The sequence below is a fragment of the Chelonoidis abingdonii genome, chromosome 15 (genome assembly GCF_003597395.2).
Source record: "Chelonoidis abingdonii isolate Lonesome George chromosome 15, CheloAbing_2.0, whole genome shotgun sequence".
In the NCBI taxonomy this organism is placed as follows: Eukaryota; Metazoa; Chordata; order Testudines; family Testudinidae; genus Chelonoidis; species Chelonoidis abingdonii.
In genome coordinates, this window is record NC_133783.1 from 22,446,348 (window position 1) to 22,462,953 (window position 16,606).

At 40.9% G+C, this 16,606-nt stretch overlaps 2 protein-coding genes and 1 long non-coding RNA gene across 3 annotated transcripts in view; 2 read left to right on the forward strand and 1 right to left on the reverse strand.

Annotated features, from left to right (window-relative positions):
* Window positions 1–16,606, reverse strand: part of LOC142047799 (uncharacterized) — a 163,020-nt gene that overhangs the window by 140,245 nt on the left and 6,169 nt on the right. The window lies entirely within an intron of this gene.
* SRGN (serglycin) lies at window positions 32–5,354 on the forward strand. Its single transcript, XM_032795224.2, has 3 exons — window positions 32–187; window positions 2,396–2,543; window positions 4,408–5,354. Exons 1-3 carry the CDS (start codon window positions 97–99, stop codon window positions 4,610–4,612), a joined length of 444 nt encoding a protein of 147 aa, XP_032651115.1. The 5' UTR covers window positions 32–96; the 3' UTR covers window positions 4,613–5,354.
* The window catches only part of VPS26A (VPS26 retromer complex component A), a 27,889-nt gene continuing 24,567 nt past the window's right edge, over window positions 13,285–16,606 (forward strand). The window contains exon 1 of the mRNA XM_075072609.1: window positions 13,285–13,379. Within this exon, the coding sequence (XP_074928710.1) occupies window positions 13,377–13,379 (3 nt within the window). The 5' untranslated portion in view covers window positions 13,285–13,376. The remainder of the gene's footprint in view (window positions 13,380–16,606) is intronic.

Sequence of the window (16,606 nt, forward strand, 5' to 3'; positions counted from 1 at the left end):
TTGAGGTTTTAGAATCCTTTTCTAAAAGTCGATCTCATTGCCTCGTTTTATTTCCTAAGTGTGAAGCCGTGCTGAAGAGTGGTGGAGTGTGGAGGAATGCAAGCCAAAATGCAGACTCGTGTCAGATGTAATGGGAGGATTTTCCTGGCTGTTTGTATAATCCTCTTTATGGGATACACAGCACAAGGTAAAACTGTGAATGGTTGTTATTTCTATAATCCTCTTTCTAAACTGTGTAGCATAGGCCAAGTAAGTATATTATTGATTTGAAAGAATACTTGTAATTAGCCTTGAAGTAGGAATAATAAAACCTACTTTTTATAAAATTAAATCTTTTTTTTTGGTTAAACTTTCCATCAAGATAAGTTTTTGTAGAATGCCAATGATAAAATTGTTTTTGACAAGTGGATCTTTTCTGTTCTCCTTATATAGACGATATATGTAGTTAGTATTAGTATTTATTTTATAAAAAACATTATTTAAATGACAGACTTGGCAAGTTACAGAAGTTCTATATAAATGTCTTAGCTAACTGTTTTTGTAGTGGCTGGAATATATCAGCATCACGCTATGATCATAGTAATCTACAGATTTTTCTATCAACTGAGTCTGAAATACAGCAATCTAAAATGGATCTAAATTTCAGGAAGTAAGGACTTTATTGGAGTTGTTTCAATCAACAGTGAGGCTAATAAATCACCTGCAGACAATATGTAAAATTACAAAATGTTACTTTGTAAAAGCAACTATGGTGCCCAATTTTGCCCTCATTTATACCCTGGCCACGCATTGACTTTAGTGGGTTTGTTTGGATGTCTATCTGATTGTTGAATGCAAGGTCTTAACAGTTAAGCAAATTTTTGAGAAGATGCGTATTTCCTATATTATAGCTTCACTTGTTTCATGGGGAAATAGGAAATTTGTGTAAGTATGGGGAAGTTAAGGGTTTGATTCAATACAGCAAAAATTACAACACAGTGCACTAGAACAGTTAAAAGGAAATGTTGATTCACAATGACACAGACATTCTGTATTTATTTCTTATAAGAGACATTTAGTTTTCAAACCACATATGTACAATTTCCTGTAGAGAGATTATCACAGCGGTATGCATTAATTACCTACCTACTGGTGTTTTCATCCTAAATATTGTTTTCTTTGGATGACTATTACCTGAATTTTTTGCACACAAATTACTCGGGTGTGATACATGTTACTTTTTACATCTATTAAAAACAGACTTTACTTTTAGTAATATACAAACAGAAGAAATAACAATGAAAAGGAAAAGGTACTATGAGAGAGAAGTGGAATAATGGCTATTCGTATCTCTCCAAACACATTCTTTCTCCTGTAGATGCCATGTGTGCATCAGAAGATTGGAAGAGTGATTCAGTACAGTATGGTAACAGACAATGTTAAAAGGAACTGTAATTAACAGAGAAAAGACATTCCCAAAGAACAAAATGAAATTAGACTAAAATACCAAAAGAAGAATATAAAATGAGGCTTCAGATGCAATTACTTAATGATACCAAAAGAGGGATGAAAAGTTGAATCCTAAATGTATTTTTGATGGTTTCAAGTGTTTCGTTTGTTGGTTTAATTTTTGTTTTGCTCCTCTGAAATTTTTTTAAGAAAGCTTTTGCAGCGGAACCTCAGATGTAAATGTATTTTAGACACTGTGGGAGGAGAGGAAGTGAAAGAGCATCTGAAGAGTGTTTAGTGAACATCTGCAGCAGCTACTTTCCAAGAAGTCAGTAAATACGCACTGCAGTCTACGCTATAGGGCCTTATTATTAATGGGCAGATCACACAGGGAGGGTTGGGGAGGAAATCTCTGTGAGGATTCTTTAATGGAGATTACCTCAGTATTGTTCTGTTGAGGAGGTAGGTTACCTTTGGCAGATTCTGGGGGATCTGCTGGAGGCTAGGACAATCCACAGGAAGGCTCTGTGCCTCCACACCTACTCTGGCACCTGGCAGCCAGAGTGTGCTTGGCACCTCACAAGACAGGACCCATGCTTTCCACATCGTTATGAGCCTTTCCATGCTGTATGTGTTCTTTTCATACATGTCCATTTAATTCTGAAATCTACTCCTTTGTGTTGTCATAAGAGACATGGAAGTTCATCTAGCTGTTTCATATGGAATTTCTTCAGTGTTTGGAAGATATGCCCATTTGAATATAATATGAGATACAGGAATATTACTTTGTGATAGTACTGGTTAATTTAAAAATGTCTTGTCAGAATTGTTTATGGTTGGGTAATCACTAAATATATACATATCATTATAACTACCAGCTTCCTGATCAGGAGATCATAAAGTAAAAAATAGTCCATAATAGTAACTACAGTAATTCATACTAATAATGTACGAATAATTTTATCAGGTGTTCCAGTGCAGAAAGCAAGATTCCAGAGGGTAAGATGCAGACCTGACATCTCGTCTGCTAACTGCATTGAAGAAAAAGGACCGTTGTTTGAAATTTCTGAAAGTGGAGCTAACAGAATCCTCCCTCCCAAGGCTGATCCATTTCTGTAAGTAAATGAATTATCCCTTCAGTATTTATGGTTGGCATCAATAAGTTTTCAGTTTTCTTAGCTAAGGCGCTTACATCTTTGACTTTTAATGTACATAAGAAGCACCATACTAGTCAGACCAATGGTCCATCTAGCTCAGTGTCTGTCTTCCAACAGTGGCCAATGCCAGGTGCTTCAGAGAGAATGAACAGAACAGGGAACCATTGAGTGATCCAGCCCCTGTCTCATCCACTTCGAGCTTCTGGCAAACAGAGGCTAGGGACACTCAGAACATGGGGTTTCATCTCTGACCATCTTGGCTAATAGCCATTGATGGACTTATCCTTCACTGTTATAATTTTGGCTATCTATCTATCTGTCTATCTGTCTATCTAATGTTATGCATTTGATTTTCCTTTGCATGCTGAAAGAGTATTAATTTTTAAAAGTGATAGTACAAACATGGCTAAGATTTTGACATTTACAATAGACTGATGTGGATGTTGATCATATTTCATTAAAGTCTAAGGAGACAAACTGGTATATTGTATAGGATTTGTCAGAGTCAATCAGATCAATGCCCATTAAATTTGGTATCCCATCTCACGCAGTGACAAATTCTCAGTATTTCTAATGAGGGCACAATCCAGCCCCCGTTTTCAGCAATACACCTAGCCACTTGTGCAATATTTATATGGTGATCCGGAACGGAAATACTGTTTCCTGATGTCTTTGATGATCAGCATATGTTCTTAAACCTGAGGCTTGAATGCCATTATTTTAGCTTGTATGATCATAAATGTTGTTGGTCATAAAATTTCCCTTTAAAAAAAATCTATTGATGGTATTTGACCTCCTTAGCAGTCAGTTCTCAATTTGACTGCATACTGTATAAAGTATTTCTCTCTATTGATCTAAATTCACCTGCCATTAAGGGTTAGGACTCTTGCTAATCCCGAGGAATGTAAACTCCTTAAGCAATGGATATAAGGATTTTTGGCCCAAAAGGTCACTTTACCAGGAAAGAAAGGTCTGTGATACCAGGGAGGAGTGGCTGTGTTGGCCTTCTGAGACAAAGGCCTTGTCTACACTACTGGGTAAGTCGACCTAAGTTATGCTACTCCAGCTACATGAATAATGTAGCTTTGGTCGACTTACTGTGGTGTTTACACCATGCTGCGTTGACAGGAGATGCTCTCCCATTGACTTACTTTACTCTTCTCATTCTGATGGAATACCGGAGTTGACCAGAGACTGCTCTACAGTTGATTTTGCAGGTTTTCACTAGTCTCCCTAAATCAACCCCCGCTGCATTGATCCCCAGTAAGTCTAGACATGGTCAAAGCCTCTCCTGCCTATTCCCAACTGAGAGCCACTCCTTTTTTCTCCTGGGCTGCCTTTAAGCCTCACTACCCCTCTTGGGTGCTGCTGATTTTACCACTGCCTCATATTGAGATAACCTGCTTAATACTTGGAGTTTAAAATCATAACTTTGCTAGATACTAAAAATCATGAGCTTAATAAAGACACTGGAATCCTGGCTTATTACAACAATCTGTTACCCACTAAACCCTCTTTTTATCCCATGACTAGTGGTGTTAATGGGCTACTTCACCTTGAATGTTCTCTTAGTTGAGCATACATAGTTCACACATATTCTATCTGTTTGACCATGTATTTAGCTGTGACACTCTGATTATATTTCCCAGACCTGTCTCTCTGACCAACCGAAGTTGGTCCAATGGAAGATATTACTTCACACACCTGGTCTCTCATTGAGAAAAGGTGCAGTTCAGTATCAGCTGATGAGTGTTAAGCAGAATCGGACAATCGCATTTGTTTTTATGAATAAATTGTATTGTGATTTTTCTCATGTTTTCAGGATGAAGAGATTTCAGGAGCAACCTGATATTTTCTCGCTTTATGGTGAGGAATCTGGATCTGGGGCTGATGACACACCTGAAACAGAATCAGAATCTGGGTCAGGATTTGATTACAATGTTGAGTATCCTAAATTGTCATCTTCTGGCTTGGTGCAAAAAGAGGAGTTGAAGCAGGAACTAACAAATGAAGATTTCATGCTGTAAGAAAGAAGACTTTATCTCTATCATGACGATTATTTACAGCACTTCTTCTGTGTTGTATAACTAAGTGATTAGTCTTAGGACAAACAGTTTTATAAAAATTATAATCTTTACTGCTTTTCTTCGCTAAAAAAATCTTTGTTAAATGTGACCTTACCTAAATTTATATGTGCATCTTATATCTAAGCTTGGGATGTCTCTGAAATCATGGGAAGATGGAATCTAAAAGATCCACGATAGTCTTGCTTGAGACAAATATTAGTATAGAAAAGAAAATGACTGGAAAATATTAGGTGTGTGTATTCAAGCAGCAATCCAGGAGTCACAGACATACAAAGTAATGTAACTAAAAGTAAACTTCCCCAAACTTTTTCATTGCTCCCCCTAGATAATTTTCCATAGAAAGTACCAGTAAGCTTCTTTGTGAAATTAATTGTTTGCTATTATAAAATGTATTCCATCTTATACAATAACTAATATAATGTTACTTTAATAATTGGACTTTTTATAACACCCAGTGGGCCTCAATACAATATATAATATAATTTTGGCTGTTCCTGTTAATATAAATGACATGGTCATGTAGGTCCAAGAATCGTGATTCCTACATTCCTTCTGTGTGACTATTACTAAAAGTGGTTAAAGAACAACTGCACTTGTTATATTTTAAATTTCTGGCTGAATATTTTTCCTTATATTTGCATCTACTCAGTTGTAATACTATTAAAATTTTAATGTAACCAAATACTGATTTTTTTTCTTAAATGCTGAAGTGAGTGCTCAGAAATATGGGTGGAAATGAACAATAAGCAATTTTGTTTTCTAGTAGCCTTCATGAAAAAAGTATCTAAAATACACTAGCTATGAAAAGGTTATAATCTGAGGCAAAATAAATCCATGGCTGCAGAGAATACACCAATTTTGAGGAGTTAAGATCTTTCCACAGGTTTTGCCAGATTTTAAGCTATCTTTTGAAATATAATAATTTCTAGCTCCTCCAGTTGCTGATTACCCACAACTCGCAATGAAGTCAAGAGTGAATTTTCCCACAGACTTTATAGGAAGGAGTATTAGTTTTAGAAAGTGCCAGAGACATTCTCTCGGCTGACCAGGACCTGGAATTGTTTGCCCAGAAGCCAGGCCAAATGCTTTTATGTTTGATTTTGCTACTCTGATAGAAAGAAAATCTTTTTTGTATTTCATATGAAATAACCCTCCTCCCCATCACACTCACTTTCTCCACCCCTTTCACATTCTAAGTTTTCAGCCCATCCTCAGAAAAATCAGTAGAGTCCTAGAGTTATCCAGAAGAAGGAGATAAAATCTTGTAGTCTACAAGGAAGAACAACATACTTGGTAGCACTGACAAAAATCTAAAACAACCTCTCTATCCCAGAAATGGCATTAGAAGTACACGATACTCTGTTTTTAAATACAACGCCAGTATTGTTCTATGGGCAGTAATATAAAGGTGATATCTGCTGTGTTTACTGAGGTAACTGCTTCATTCAAAAGACCCAATCCAGCAAACCACTTCACTGGGTGAGTAGCCCAAGTCAGTAGATCTACTCATATGCTTGGAGGTCAGCATGTGTTTAAGTGCTTTGCTAGATTGTGGCCAGAATGCTCAACACCTTGCAGGATTGAGCCCAACGACAGCAAAACACGCAGAAGATAACTGTATATCAGAAGGTAACTGTGTATAACATTGCCATCTAGTGCTGAAATGACCAGCCTACATTTTAACAAGCTAAACTTTCAAATACCCAACATATTCCTCATCTAAAGTATTTGTTCCAAAACATGGAATAGAAAATAGTTGAGTACTATATCTAAATAAATGGCACATTAACTTCTTTGTATAACAAAGTGTTCATAATTCCAGATGTACTTTTTATAGAAATTTAATGATTCTCAACAATTAAAGATGACTTGGCCTTTGCAGTTAATAGCATACATTAGGTTTTTTCATATGTTTCTGAAGTTTCAGTGGTACTGTTGGATTTTTCTCTGGTGCTGTTGTTGTAATCTTTATCATTTTTCTATAGGCTTTTGATGGAAGCATTGACTGAGAGATCTGAATGTCCTGAGACTACCTAGTGATAGATTGACTGCAAGCAAAGCATTTTATTAGGATTTAGGACTTGCTAGATCTTCCCAGTCAAACTGACTCTTAAGTTGGTGTCATTGTCCCTGGTTCAGATTAAACAATGTAGGACAGTGGACCTGCTTTTGATGCTTTATCTGGCAAACATTTCTCTTCTTGAGGTTCAACTCACTGCTGATGTACAAAATTGCTGTTTAAAAATGTTATTTGACAGCTTTTTTCTGATGGGTTCTCACAAAAACTGCTTGTTTTTTCCAGATTTGTTGACCCATCCCTGGTTTTATGAGGTCCAGATGTGAGTGTAAATTTTTGACTCATCAGTTAATGCGGTTACAGCTTTCTTTAAGTGTACACTGTTGGAGCAAAACAATTATCACCTTCCTTTGCCCCCCAAACCTTAGCAAAGGGTGTTGCTGCATGTAACATTCCTGTTTTAAATTCTGTAGTACTTGCTTAGAAGTCTGTATACAACTTTTAACAAGGTCACTAATGGGTGGATGATATAGGGCAGTGCACATGAACTTCAGTTCAACTGAGCTGACAAAATTTGGCCACAATTAATTCTGATTACTACACTAGTTTTTTTAGAATTTCATATCCAACAAATAAGTATTTTCAATCATTAGGCAGAAGGTGTAGATTTCAACATGATCTTTGTTGGTCTGTTGAAACTATTTCCATTTCAAAGCAGGGGCAGCTCCAGGCCCCAGCATGCCAAGCACGTGCTTGGGGTGGCAAGCCGCAGGGAGCGCTCTGCTGGCACTGCGAGGGCGGCAGGCAGGCTGGTCCTGTGGCTTCAGTGGGCCTGCAGGAGATCTGCCGAAGCCGCGCAACCAGCGGACCCTCCGCAGGCAAACCGCAGGAGGCAGCCTGCCTGCCGTGCTTGCGGCGGCAAAATCCCTAGAGCTGCCCCTGATTTCAAGAGAAAATCTCTGATTTAAAAATGATCCATCACAATCTATAGATAATCACTTGAAGCATTCTAGACAATTGGTGGATTTTTTGCTGTTGATTCTTTCCAGCAATCAGTTTTTGCACACCAAACATAGCTACAGGTCCATAATTTAATTTCATTGCTTTTAGCTAGTGGTCATGAAGTTATCTGGGTCTCTGTGTCTGTCTGAACACACCCTAAATACCCCATTCATTGGCACCCATATATGTGTGTGTGTGTATTGTTTACTTCAGTACTTGAGATGAGAAAGCTTATTTTCTCGTTCCAATATGAATAGTGTAGGATTTCATTTGTAAGCTAACATAAACTTCTTTCATTTATAACTAGTGAAACACATCAAATACATTTTAGTGATTTGAAGTTTAAGTGGCAGTCAAGAAAAGATATCAGCATTGTTTTTTTGCTTAGTTTTGAGAATAAATAGATATTCACAGAACAGTGCCCACTGATGCAGACCGTTGTTTCTGTAAACTGAATGTCTTCTTTAAGTCCTAGAAGCATGGTGAAAGGTTTATAATTTGTTAAATTTATAACTTTCAGGTATTGTATCATTTCACTGATACTGGTGCTCCCCCTTTCTGTTGTATCCACCTGTTGTCTCTAGTCTCATAGTGCTATTCTGTATAGATTCTTATACCACTCTGATCACCATGGTATCTGAATATCTTTCTGTAGCACATTAGGCGATATGTCATGTATAGTTCATTCTTTCTCTCATCCTCTTCCAAGGGGAAAAATTGCATGTGCAGTATATTGTTTTGATAGGGATTTGTTGTTTAATATATATGTTTATGTACATGCTGCTCTGTGTTTACATTAGTGAAGGGAAGAACATAGAAATATGCCTAGCACTTGGATGAGAGGAGTGAGGTTTGTGATGGTCCTTTGCTCCTGTGGAAACGCATTCCAAAAAGTAGCATTGACCCCTGAGAAAGCTCTGTCTCCTACACACAAAAGCCTTACCCTTGTGGTAGAAACTTCCACTGTGCCTGAGGATCGGAGTTATTGATCACAGTTCTCATCCCAGAAATCTATGTGGTCTTTTAGATATCCTGGGCCCAGGCCAGTGAGTACCTTGAAGATAAGGAATGAGACCCTGAACTTGACTTAGGCCTTGGCTACATTTGTGAGTTACAGTGCAACAAAGCAGCTCTGGGCACCTTAGCTCACTCCCCGTTCACATTGGCAAGGCATGTAGAGTGCTCTGACTCTGCAGCTACAGCGCTGCTGGTACTCCACCTCAGCGAGTGGAATAACATTTGCTGCGCTCCCGCTGGAGCACCGCGGTGGCAGTGTGAACGAAGTGTTGCATTACTGTGCTGTGATCAGCTTCTGGAAACATCCCATACTCCCCTTAAATCAAGTGGCCACTCTTGTCATTGTTGTGAAATTGGCTGCAGGAATGCGGAAATGCCCTTTCAAAGCTCCATTTCGGAGAAGCTGGCTGCTTATCAGCTCCTAGTGAATGAGAGAGAGGTGGGGGGAAAACGGGGGTCTGAACTTACAAGACAGCATGCTGACACTCAGCACTCCAAAAGCCCACTCTCTCTCCCCCCACATATACACAACACACTCCCTGTCACACTCCACTCCCCCCTCATTTGAAAAGCATGTTGCAGTCACTTGCATGCTGGGATAGCTGCCCATAATGCACGCTCCCAATGCTGTTGCAAGTGCTGCAAATGTGGCCATGCCAGTGCGCTTGAAGCTGTCAGTGTGGACAGATTGCAGCGCTCTCCCTACTGTGCTCTACGAAGGCGGGTTTAACTCACAGTGCTCTACATCTGCAAGTGTAGCCATACCCTTAGATGTTATGCTCTTTTTATTATATATGTATACAAAATCGGCCCTGATCCTTATGGGGATCTCTAGATACTACTTCAGTATAAATTAGTAATGGTGATGATATTTCTTTGCTCAGAGAAACTCTCAGATTAGTTTTGGATCAATCTTAACATAATCCTGTTCACATATTTTAGATGCTTCCTAAGCAAACACAATGGGTCTTTCATCCCCAGAGGGTAACACATTGGAGCTCACTGCCTCTGTACCATATACACACACATTTGCATAAAAATTGTTGGGGAAGACAATATTGGAGTGTTGTTTATTTTTTATTTGCATTGCAATAGCACTTGCTAAGAAACATGATCATGCTTTGTTTTCCAAACTTCCTTCATTTGGCATGTGGCCAATGATTTTAAAAGATAAACTATCCTCACTAGGCTAGGAAAAAGCGTCCCATAGCACTTCAGTTGTTAAATAAAAGAATGCAGCTGAATCACATTTTTGTGGGATTTCGTGCATTAACAGCATTATCTACCTTTGCATCAGCCTACAGCACAATTGGCTAAATCCAACCACATAAACAAATTATAAAGAGTTGGAAGAATTCACATTTATTTTTCTGCATGTGGAGATCTTAGTCTTCCAGTTGCTAAAGAAGCTCATCCAACTTCCTTAAATGTTGTGGGCCATATGTTCAGTAACCAGGAATTCATCCAGATAGCACTCTTTTCCTGACAGATGTTGAAGAATTTGTTCCATTGCACTGATACATGGCAGAAGGAAATGGAATGCCAAAGGATGAACAATTATAACAGAACAGCTCCTTTGAATACATTGTTTTGATTCATTTTGCATAAGGATCTTCAAATATAAACGTGCAAATGTATATTTTACTAAAATGCTTTCTGCCAGTTGCACGAAAGTCTTTAACCCAAGGTACAGGGTGATATGCAGAGAAAGGTTTATAGTTACTTTAAAATCTCCACAGATTTGTACTTGCCCAACAAATTAAAACAATGGGCACAACTGGTGTACCTCGTTATTCCTCTACCAGGTTTTCTAGTTTAGCATGTGGAAGAGGCTGTAGCTTTCATCATTTAGGCTGACAGCAATTCTCAGGGGTCAATCTTACATTAATATTTTTCACAATCTCTATTTAATTGCAAACTAACACTAAAAGAGCAGCATCTAGTCCTGCACTAGTGTTTAATGGAATTTCAATCAATGACTTGATCTCATGTCATTCTATCTGAATTTTAAGCCATGCTTGGTTAAGCAAGGTAAGGCCCAGCCTTATTACCAGAGTCCTTGCTATTGCAGTTGTCCCTTATACACTAACACAGGGGTAGGCAACCTATCGCACCCATGCCAAAGGTGGCACTCACACTGCCCAGGTCTTGGCCACTGGTCCAGGGGGCTCTGCATTTTAATTTTATTTTAAATGAAGCTTCTTAAACATTTTAAAAACCTTATTTACTTTACATATAACAATAGTTTAGTTATATATTATAGACTTATAGAAAGAGACCTTCTAAAAATGTTAAAATGTATTACTGCACGCAAAACCTTAAATTACAGTAAATAAATGAAGACTTGGCACGCCACTTCTGAAAGGTTGCTGACCCCTGCATTAACATACCTTTTCACATCCTCATAACAAGTCTGTTCTGCCTGTACTGAAAAATGGTACCCCCCTGCAAAGACATTGAATGTCCACTATACTGATGGTTTGTGAACATTTAATGTGGTGTAACAGATACCATATGAAAAAGTGTGGCTTTTGAGGATGTATACTGTGGCACTAAAAGGGGTTAAGCTTTTATTTAGCATATCATCTCAATTCTATAAGAAGTGTTAACCTATGTCCCAGGAAAATTCCAATTTGGCTAATTCCATTTTATTTACCTAAAATATCTCTACCCTTAACTGGTGTGTATTGTTGCTGTGCCCTTTAAAACAACTACCATATTTTACCTTAGAGGTGTTGCATTTCAGTGGTGGAGGAAGCAATCTCCATGTGTAATGTTTGTTTAGTGGTTTGAGGATCCTTAAGGATGAAAGGCACTATACATACCTGTTGTAATTTTTTGCATTGCTTGAATTCAGCAGGACAACGGAGTTATACTAGAATTATATCATGCCAATTTTATTGCAGCACTGACACACACAGCAAGTTTCTCTAGCAGGGAGTAGCCTTAGGAAGCTAATGATTTATATGGAATAGAAAAAACTATTATAATAGAGGTTTTCAAATTGTGGTCTGTGAAGAGCTGGCTGGTCACATGGTGGTGGCGCCTGCTCATGTCCACTTGTTAAATCACATTAAAAGAGAACTGGTGAATAAATTGAAAACTTTCCTATCATGAATTGCCTATGTAATCAGCTGCTATAGTCGGGGTGGCTCCAGGCACCAGCGCTCCAAGCCTGGGGTGGCAAGCCGCGGGGGGCGCTCTGCTGGTCGTCGCTAGGGCAGCAGGCAGGGTGCCTTCGGCAGTGGGCCTGCGGAGGTTCCGCTGGTCCTGCGGCTTCGGCGGAACTCTGGCAGGCGTGCCCTCCGTGCTTGGAGCCAAAATGTCTAGAGCCGCCCCTGGCTATAGTTACCAGAGGGATGTTAGGCAGGCAGCCATGAATGGGCAAGGAAGTGTCTAGAGGCCAATCTCTGTATTCAGATATGGTCTGTACAATTAGAAAGATTGGGAATGCCCACTATCATGTACATTCTGGACACCCTCCTCCCCTCCCCTTCAAATTCTGGTGACTTAAGTGTAAGGCCCTTCATTTTCATTTTTTAATGATTTTTACCCACACTTCCCCAGGTTTTACAAAAGCTATTATTATTTTATTTTCACCTGAATTTTAGACCACTTAGGTACATGAAAATAGTGATTATGTTAAGAAAACCCAATACAATAGATAGATGTGTTAATAATAAATTAGGGTAAACGTGAGGCTATCTGTTAAAATAAGGCAATGTAATGGAACATGGAAAGCATGCATATGTGTACATACTGTCAATATACAGTTAATGAACTAAACCACAGCATTAAGCTGCTTTTACTTTCAATTGTTACTTTTCTGTGTTGCTTTTTTTCCTGTCCTCCCATCCCCAAAGATTAACCCAGAAAACTGTGAAGGTGATTTTTGCACCACTTTTTACCCTTCTTTCAATGTTTCTAATAAATACCAATACATTCCTGGGAAATGTTAAACAAAGAAAAACCAAACCCAAAGGTCCTTGCTTCAAGAAGATCCTGAACCAATCCCAAAGTTGCTATTAATAGAGAAAGGGACATGAGTGAGCAGGGTGAGAAGGGCTGGGTGTGGGGCCAACCCCAGGACCCTATGAGTGTGGGGGCCCAAACTGTCAGTTGTTTTAACTAGGTGAGGGTTCTAGGGGCTCAGGCCCATGAGGTGATGCAGCAGATGGAGAAGGGACTGGTGGCCTACGGTGACATAAGCAGTGGCTGATTGGGCCTAGGTGGCTGGGGCAGCAAGAGGAGAGAGGGTGGGGTTTAGCAGCAAGCCGGGGGCTGGGAGGTAGGTAGATGTCCTAGGTTGGCGACCCCTGCCCCCCAGATCACTCTGGTTGCTAGGGCACTGCTCCCTACTCACGAAGCACGAGGGCAGCGCCCTCTACCGTCCCTGCGGGGGTTCCCGCAGACAGCGCGCGCTCCACCTCCAACTCCTCTGCGTAAGGACCGGGGGGGGNATGGTGAGTGCGCGCGAGTGGGGTGAGTTGGCATCTCGGGGGTCCCTGAGCTTAGCGCGTGGCGCTTCTCCCGTTTAAGATGTCGGCGCGGCCTGCCCCGTTGGCCTGGTCACGTGGCGGGGGCGGGGCGTGACCGCCTCTAGGGTCACATGACAGGGGCGCAGGCCGGAGCTGTTGCTGGTCGGGGTCGGTTGGAGGCGAAGTGACCATGGTGAGTGCGCGCGAGTGGGGTGAGTTGGCATCTCGGGGGTCCCTGAGCTTAGCGCGTGGCGCTTCTCCCGTTTAAGATGTCGGCGCGGCCTGCCCCGTTGGCCTGCCCGCGTGCGGCGTAGGCCGGGGGGCTGAGGAAGGATTTTGGTGCGGTAGGGCCCGTGGCGGCGGCTCGGTCCCTTCGGGGACGCGACTAGGGACGCGGATTCCCACCTGTGTCCGGCGGGGGCTGGCTCGAGGGCGCCCTCCGTTGTCCGCGTGTGGCTGAGGCTCCCGCCCGCCGTCGGTTGCTCCATAGGGCGCTGGGCCCTGCGCGCTCAGCCCTGGGGCGGCTGCCCGCCCGGCTCCCCTCAGGCGGTGACATTCGACTTCTGATCCTGCAAGTGACTCCTCCGGCCTCTTGTCCCCGCCGGCCGGCGCTGCCTTGGCTCGTGGCGTTCGGGCCGCGGCACGTTACGGTCGCTCCTTGCCCCGGTGGGCCCCGCAGAGTTAGCTGCGGCTAGGCTGGAGCACCCCTGAACGGCCGTCCCGCGGGGCCGATAACCCCTCCCTGTCCTGTCAAGTCACTGTCGGCGGTGGGGCTGCTGGGCGCGTCCGGAGAGCGACATAGCTGGGGCTGCAGAGCTTGTGTCTGGTGTGGGTAGGCAGGCTGGGGAGAACTGCTCGACTGACCGAGCCTGGGGTGATCCCTTTGCTTACACCCTGGGCATGTTTGATTTGGAAATGGAGCAACAAAAAGTTGGATTCAATGCCACGTGGGCATGGTCAGTTCTCAAAGTAAATAAATACATCATAGGACTGAAAGGGACCTCAAGAGGTCATCTGTTCCAGTCCGCCTGCTCTCATGGCAGGTCTAAGTATTATCTAGATGAAGGGTTCTCAAACTTCATTGCACCACAATCCCCTTCTGACAACACAAATTACTATATGACTCCAGGTGGGGGAGGGGGGGGGTGAAGCCCGAGCCTGCCTGATACCTGCTACCTCTGGTGGGAGGGGAAGCTAAAGCCCAAGGGCTTCAGTCTCCAGGCAGGGGGTCTGTAATTTCAGCTTCACTGCCCAAGGCTGATACCTTCAGGCTTTAGCCCCACACAGTGGGGCTCAAGCTTTGGCTTTAGCCTCAGCAAGTCTAAGCAAGCTGTGCTGGTCCCATTAAAATGGGGTTGTGACCCACTTTGAGGTCCATCCTAGACCTTCCCTGACAGGTGTTTGTCTGACCTGGTCTTAAACTTTTCCAAGGATGATGATTCCACAATCTCTCTAGGCAGTTTATTTTAGTGCTTAATCATTCTGACAATTAGGAAGTTTTTCCTAATGTCCAACCTTAACTACCCTTGTTGCAATTTAAGCTTGTTTCTTGTCATAGTCTCAGAAGTCAAAAGAGAACAATTTTTTGTAACAGTTAGTAGGTCTGTTGATTATTGCAGTTTTAATTGCACTATTAAATAATAGAATACCAAATTAAATTTATTAAATATTGTTGATGTTTTTCATATATTGTATATTGTGTTGTAATTGAAATCAAAGTATATTTTTGCTTACCACTATTTGCACTGTAAAAATGATAAACAAAAGAAATAGTATTTTTCAGTTCACCTCCTACAAGTACTGTAGTGCAATTTTTGACCTGAAAATGCAACTTACATATGTAGATTTTTTTGTTACATGACTGTACTCCCCCCCCCAAAAAAGGTGTAAAACTTTAGAGCCTACAAGTCCACTCAGTCCTACTTCTTGTTCAGCCAATCGCTAACACAGAAAGTGAGAACAGGTATTTGCATGGTACTTTTGTCGCCGGCATTGCAAGGTATTTACGTGCCAGATATGCTAAACATTCATATGCCCCATTAGCTGCCATTCTAGAGGACATACTTCCATGCTGCTGATGCTCATTTTAAAAACAAAAAAAGTGTTAATTAAATCTATGATTGAACGCCTTAGGGGAGAATTGTATGTCTCCTGTTCTGTTTTACCTGTGTTCTGCCATATATTTCCTGTTGCAGTCTCTGATGGTGACCCAGCACATGTTCTTCTTTTTAAGAACATTTTCACTGCAGGTTTCACAAAACCCAAAGAAGGTACCAGTGAGATTTCTAAAGATAGTTATAGCACTTGACCCAAGGTTTAAGACTCTGAAATGCCTTCCAAAATCTAAGAGGGACGAGGTGTGGCGCTTCTTTCAGAAGTCTTAAAAGAGCAACATTCCGATGAGGAAACTACAGGACCCAAACCACCAAAAAAGAAAATCAACCTTATGCTGACGGTATCTGAAAATGAAAATAAATGTGTCAATCTCACCTCTTTGGATTGTTATCGAGCAGAACCCTCATCAACATGGATGCATGTCTTCTGGAATGGTGGTTGAAGCATGAAGGGACATGAGAATCTTTAGCACATCTGGCATGTAAATATCTTGTGATGCTGGCTACAGCAGTGCCACTTTCTCACTTTCAGGTGACATTGTAAACAAGAAGTGAGCAGCATTATCTCCTTCAAATGTAAACAAACTTGTTTAAATGGTTGACTGAACAAGAAGTAGAACATAGTGGACTTGCAGGCTCTACAATTTTACGTTTTATTTTTGAACGCAAGTTTTTTTTGTACATTCAACTTTCATGATAAAGAGATTGTACTACAGCCCTCATTAGGTGAATTGAAAAATACTATTTCTTTTGTTTTTTTTACTATGTGCAAATACTTTTAATAAAAAGTAAATGAGCATTATACACTTTGTAATTGAAATCAATATATCTGAAAATGTAGAAAACATCCAAGAATATTTAATTTTTTTAATTGCTTGACTGCCCTAGTAACAACCTTCTGTGTATTTGAAAACTGTTATGCCCCTCCTCCCCCCCTCAGGCTTCTCATCTCCAGACTAAACCCATTTTTTTTCACTCTTCCCTCATAGGTCATGTTTTCTAGACCTTTAATCATATTTGTTGCTCTTCTCTGGATTTTCTCGAATTTGTCCATCTTTCTGAAATATGGTGCCCAGAACTAGACACACTACTCCAGTTGAGGCCTAATTAGTGCAGAGTAGAGCAGAATTACTTCTCTTGTCTTGCTTACAACACTCCTGTTAATACATCCCAGAATAATGCTTGCTTTTTTTGCAACAGTGTTACACTGTTAACTCATATTTAGCTTGTGGTCTACTTTGACCTCCAGATTCCTTTCCACAGTACTCCTTCTTTGGCAGTCATTTCCCAGTTTGTATGTGTGTGT

Bases quoted from the DNA above. Each gene is read 5' to 3' on its own strand.
- SRGN (XM_032795224.2), top strand. From the start codon at position 97: ATGCAAGCCAAAATGCAGACTCGTGTCAGATGTAATGGGAGGATTTTC. The intron at 188-2,395 runs GTAAAACTGTGA...TAATTTTATCAG, and splicing joins TATGGGATACACAGCACAAG to GTGTTCCAGTGCAGAAAGCA. The intron at 2,544-4,407 runs GTAAGTAAATGA...TCATGTTTTCAG, and splicing joins CCCAAGGCTGATCCATTTCT to GATGAAGAGATTTCAGGAGC.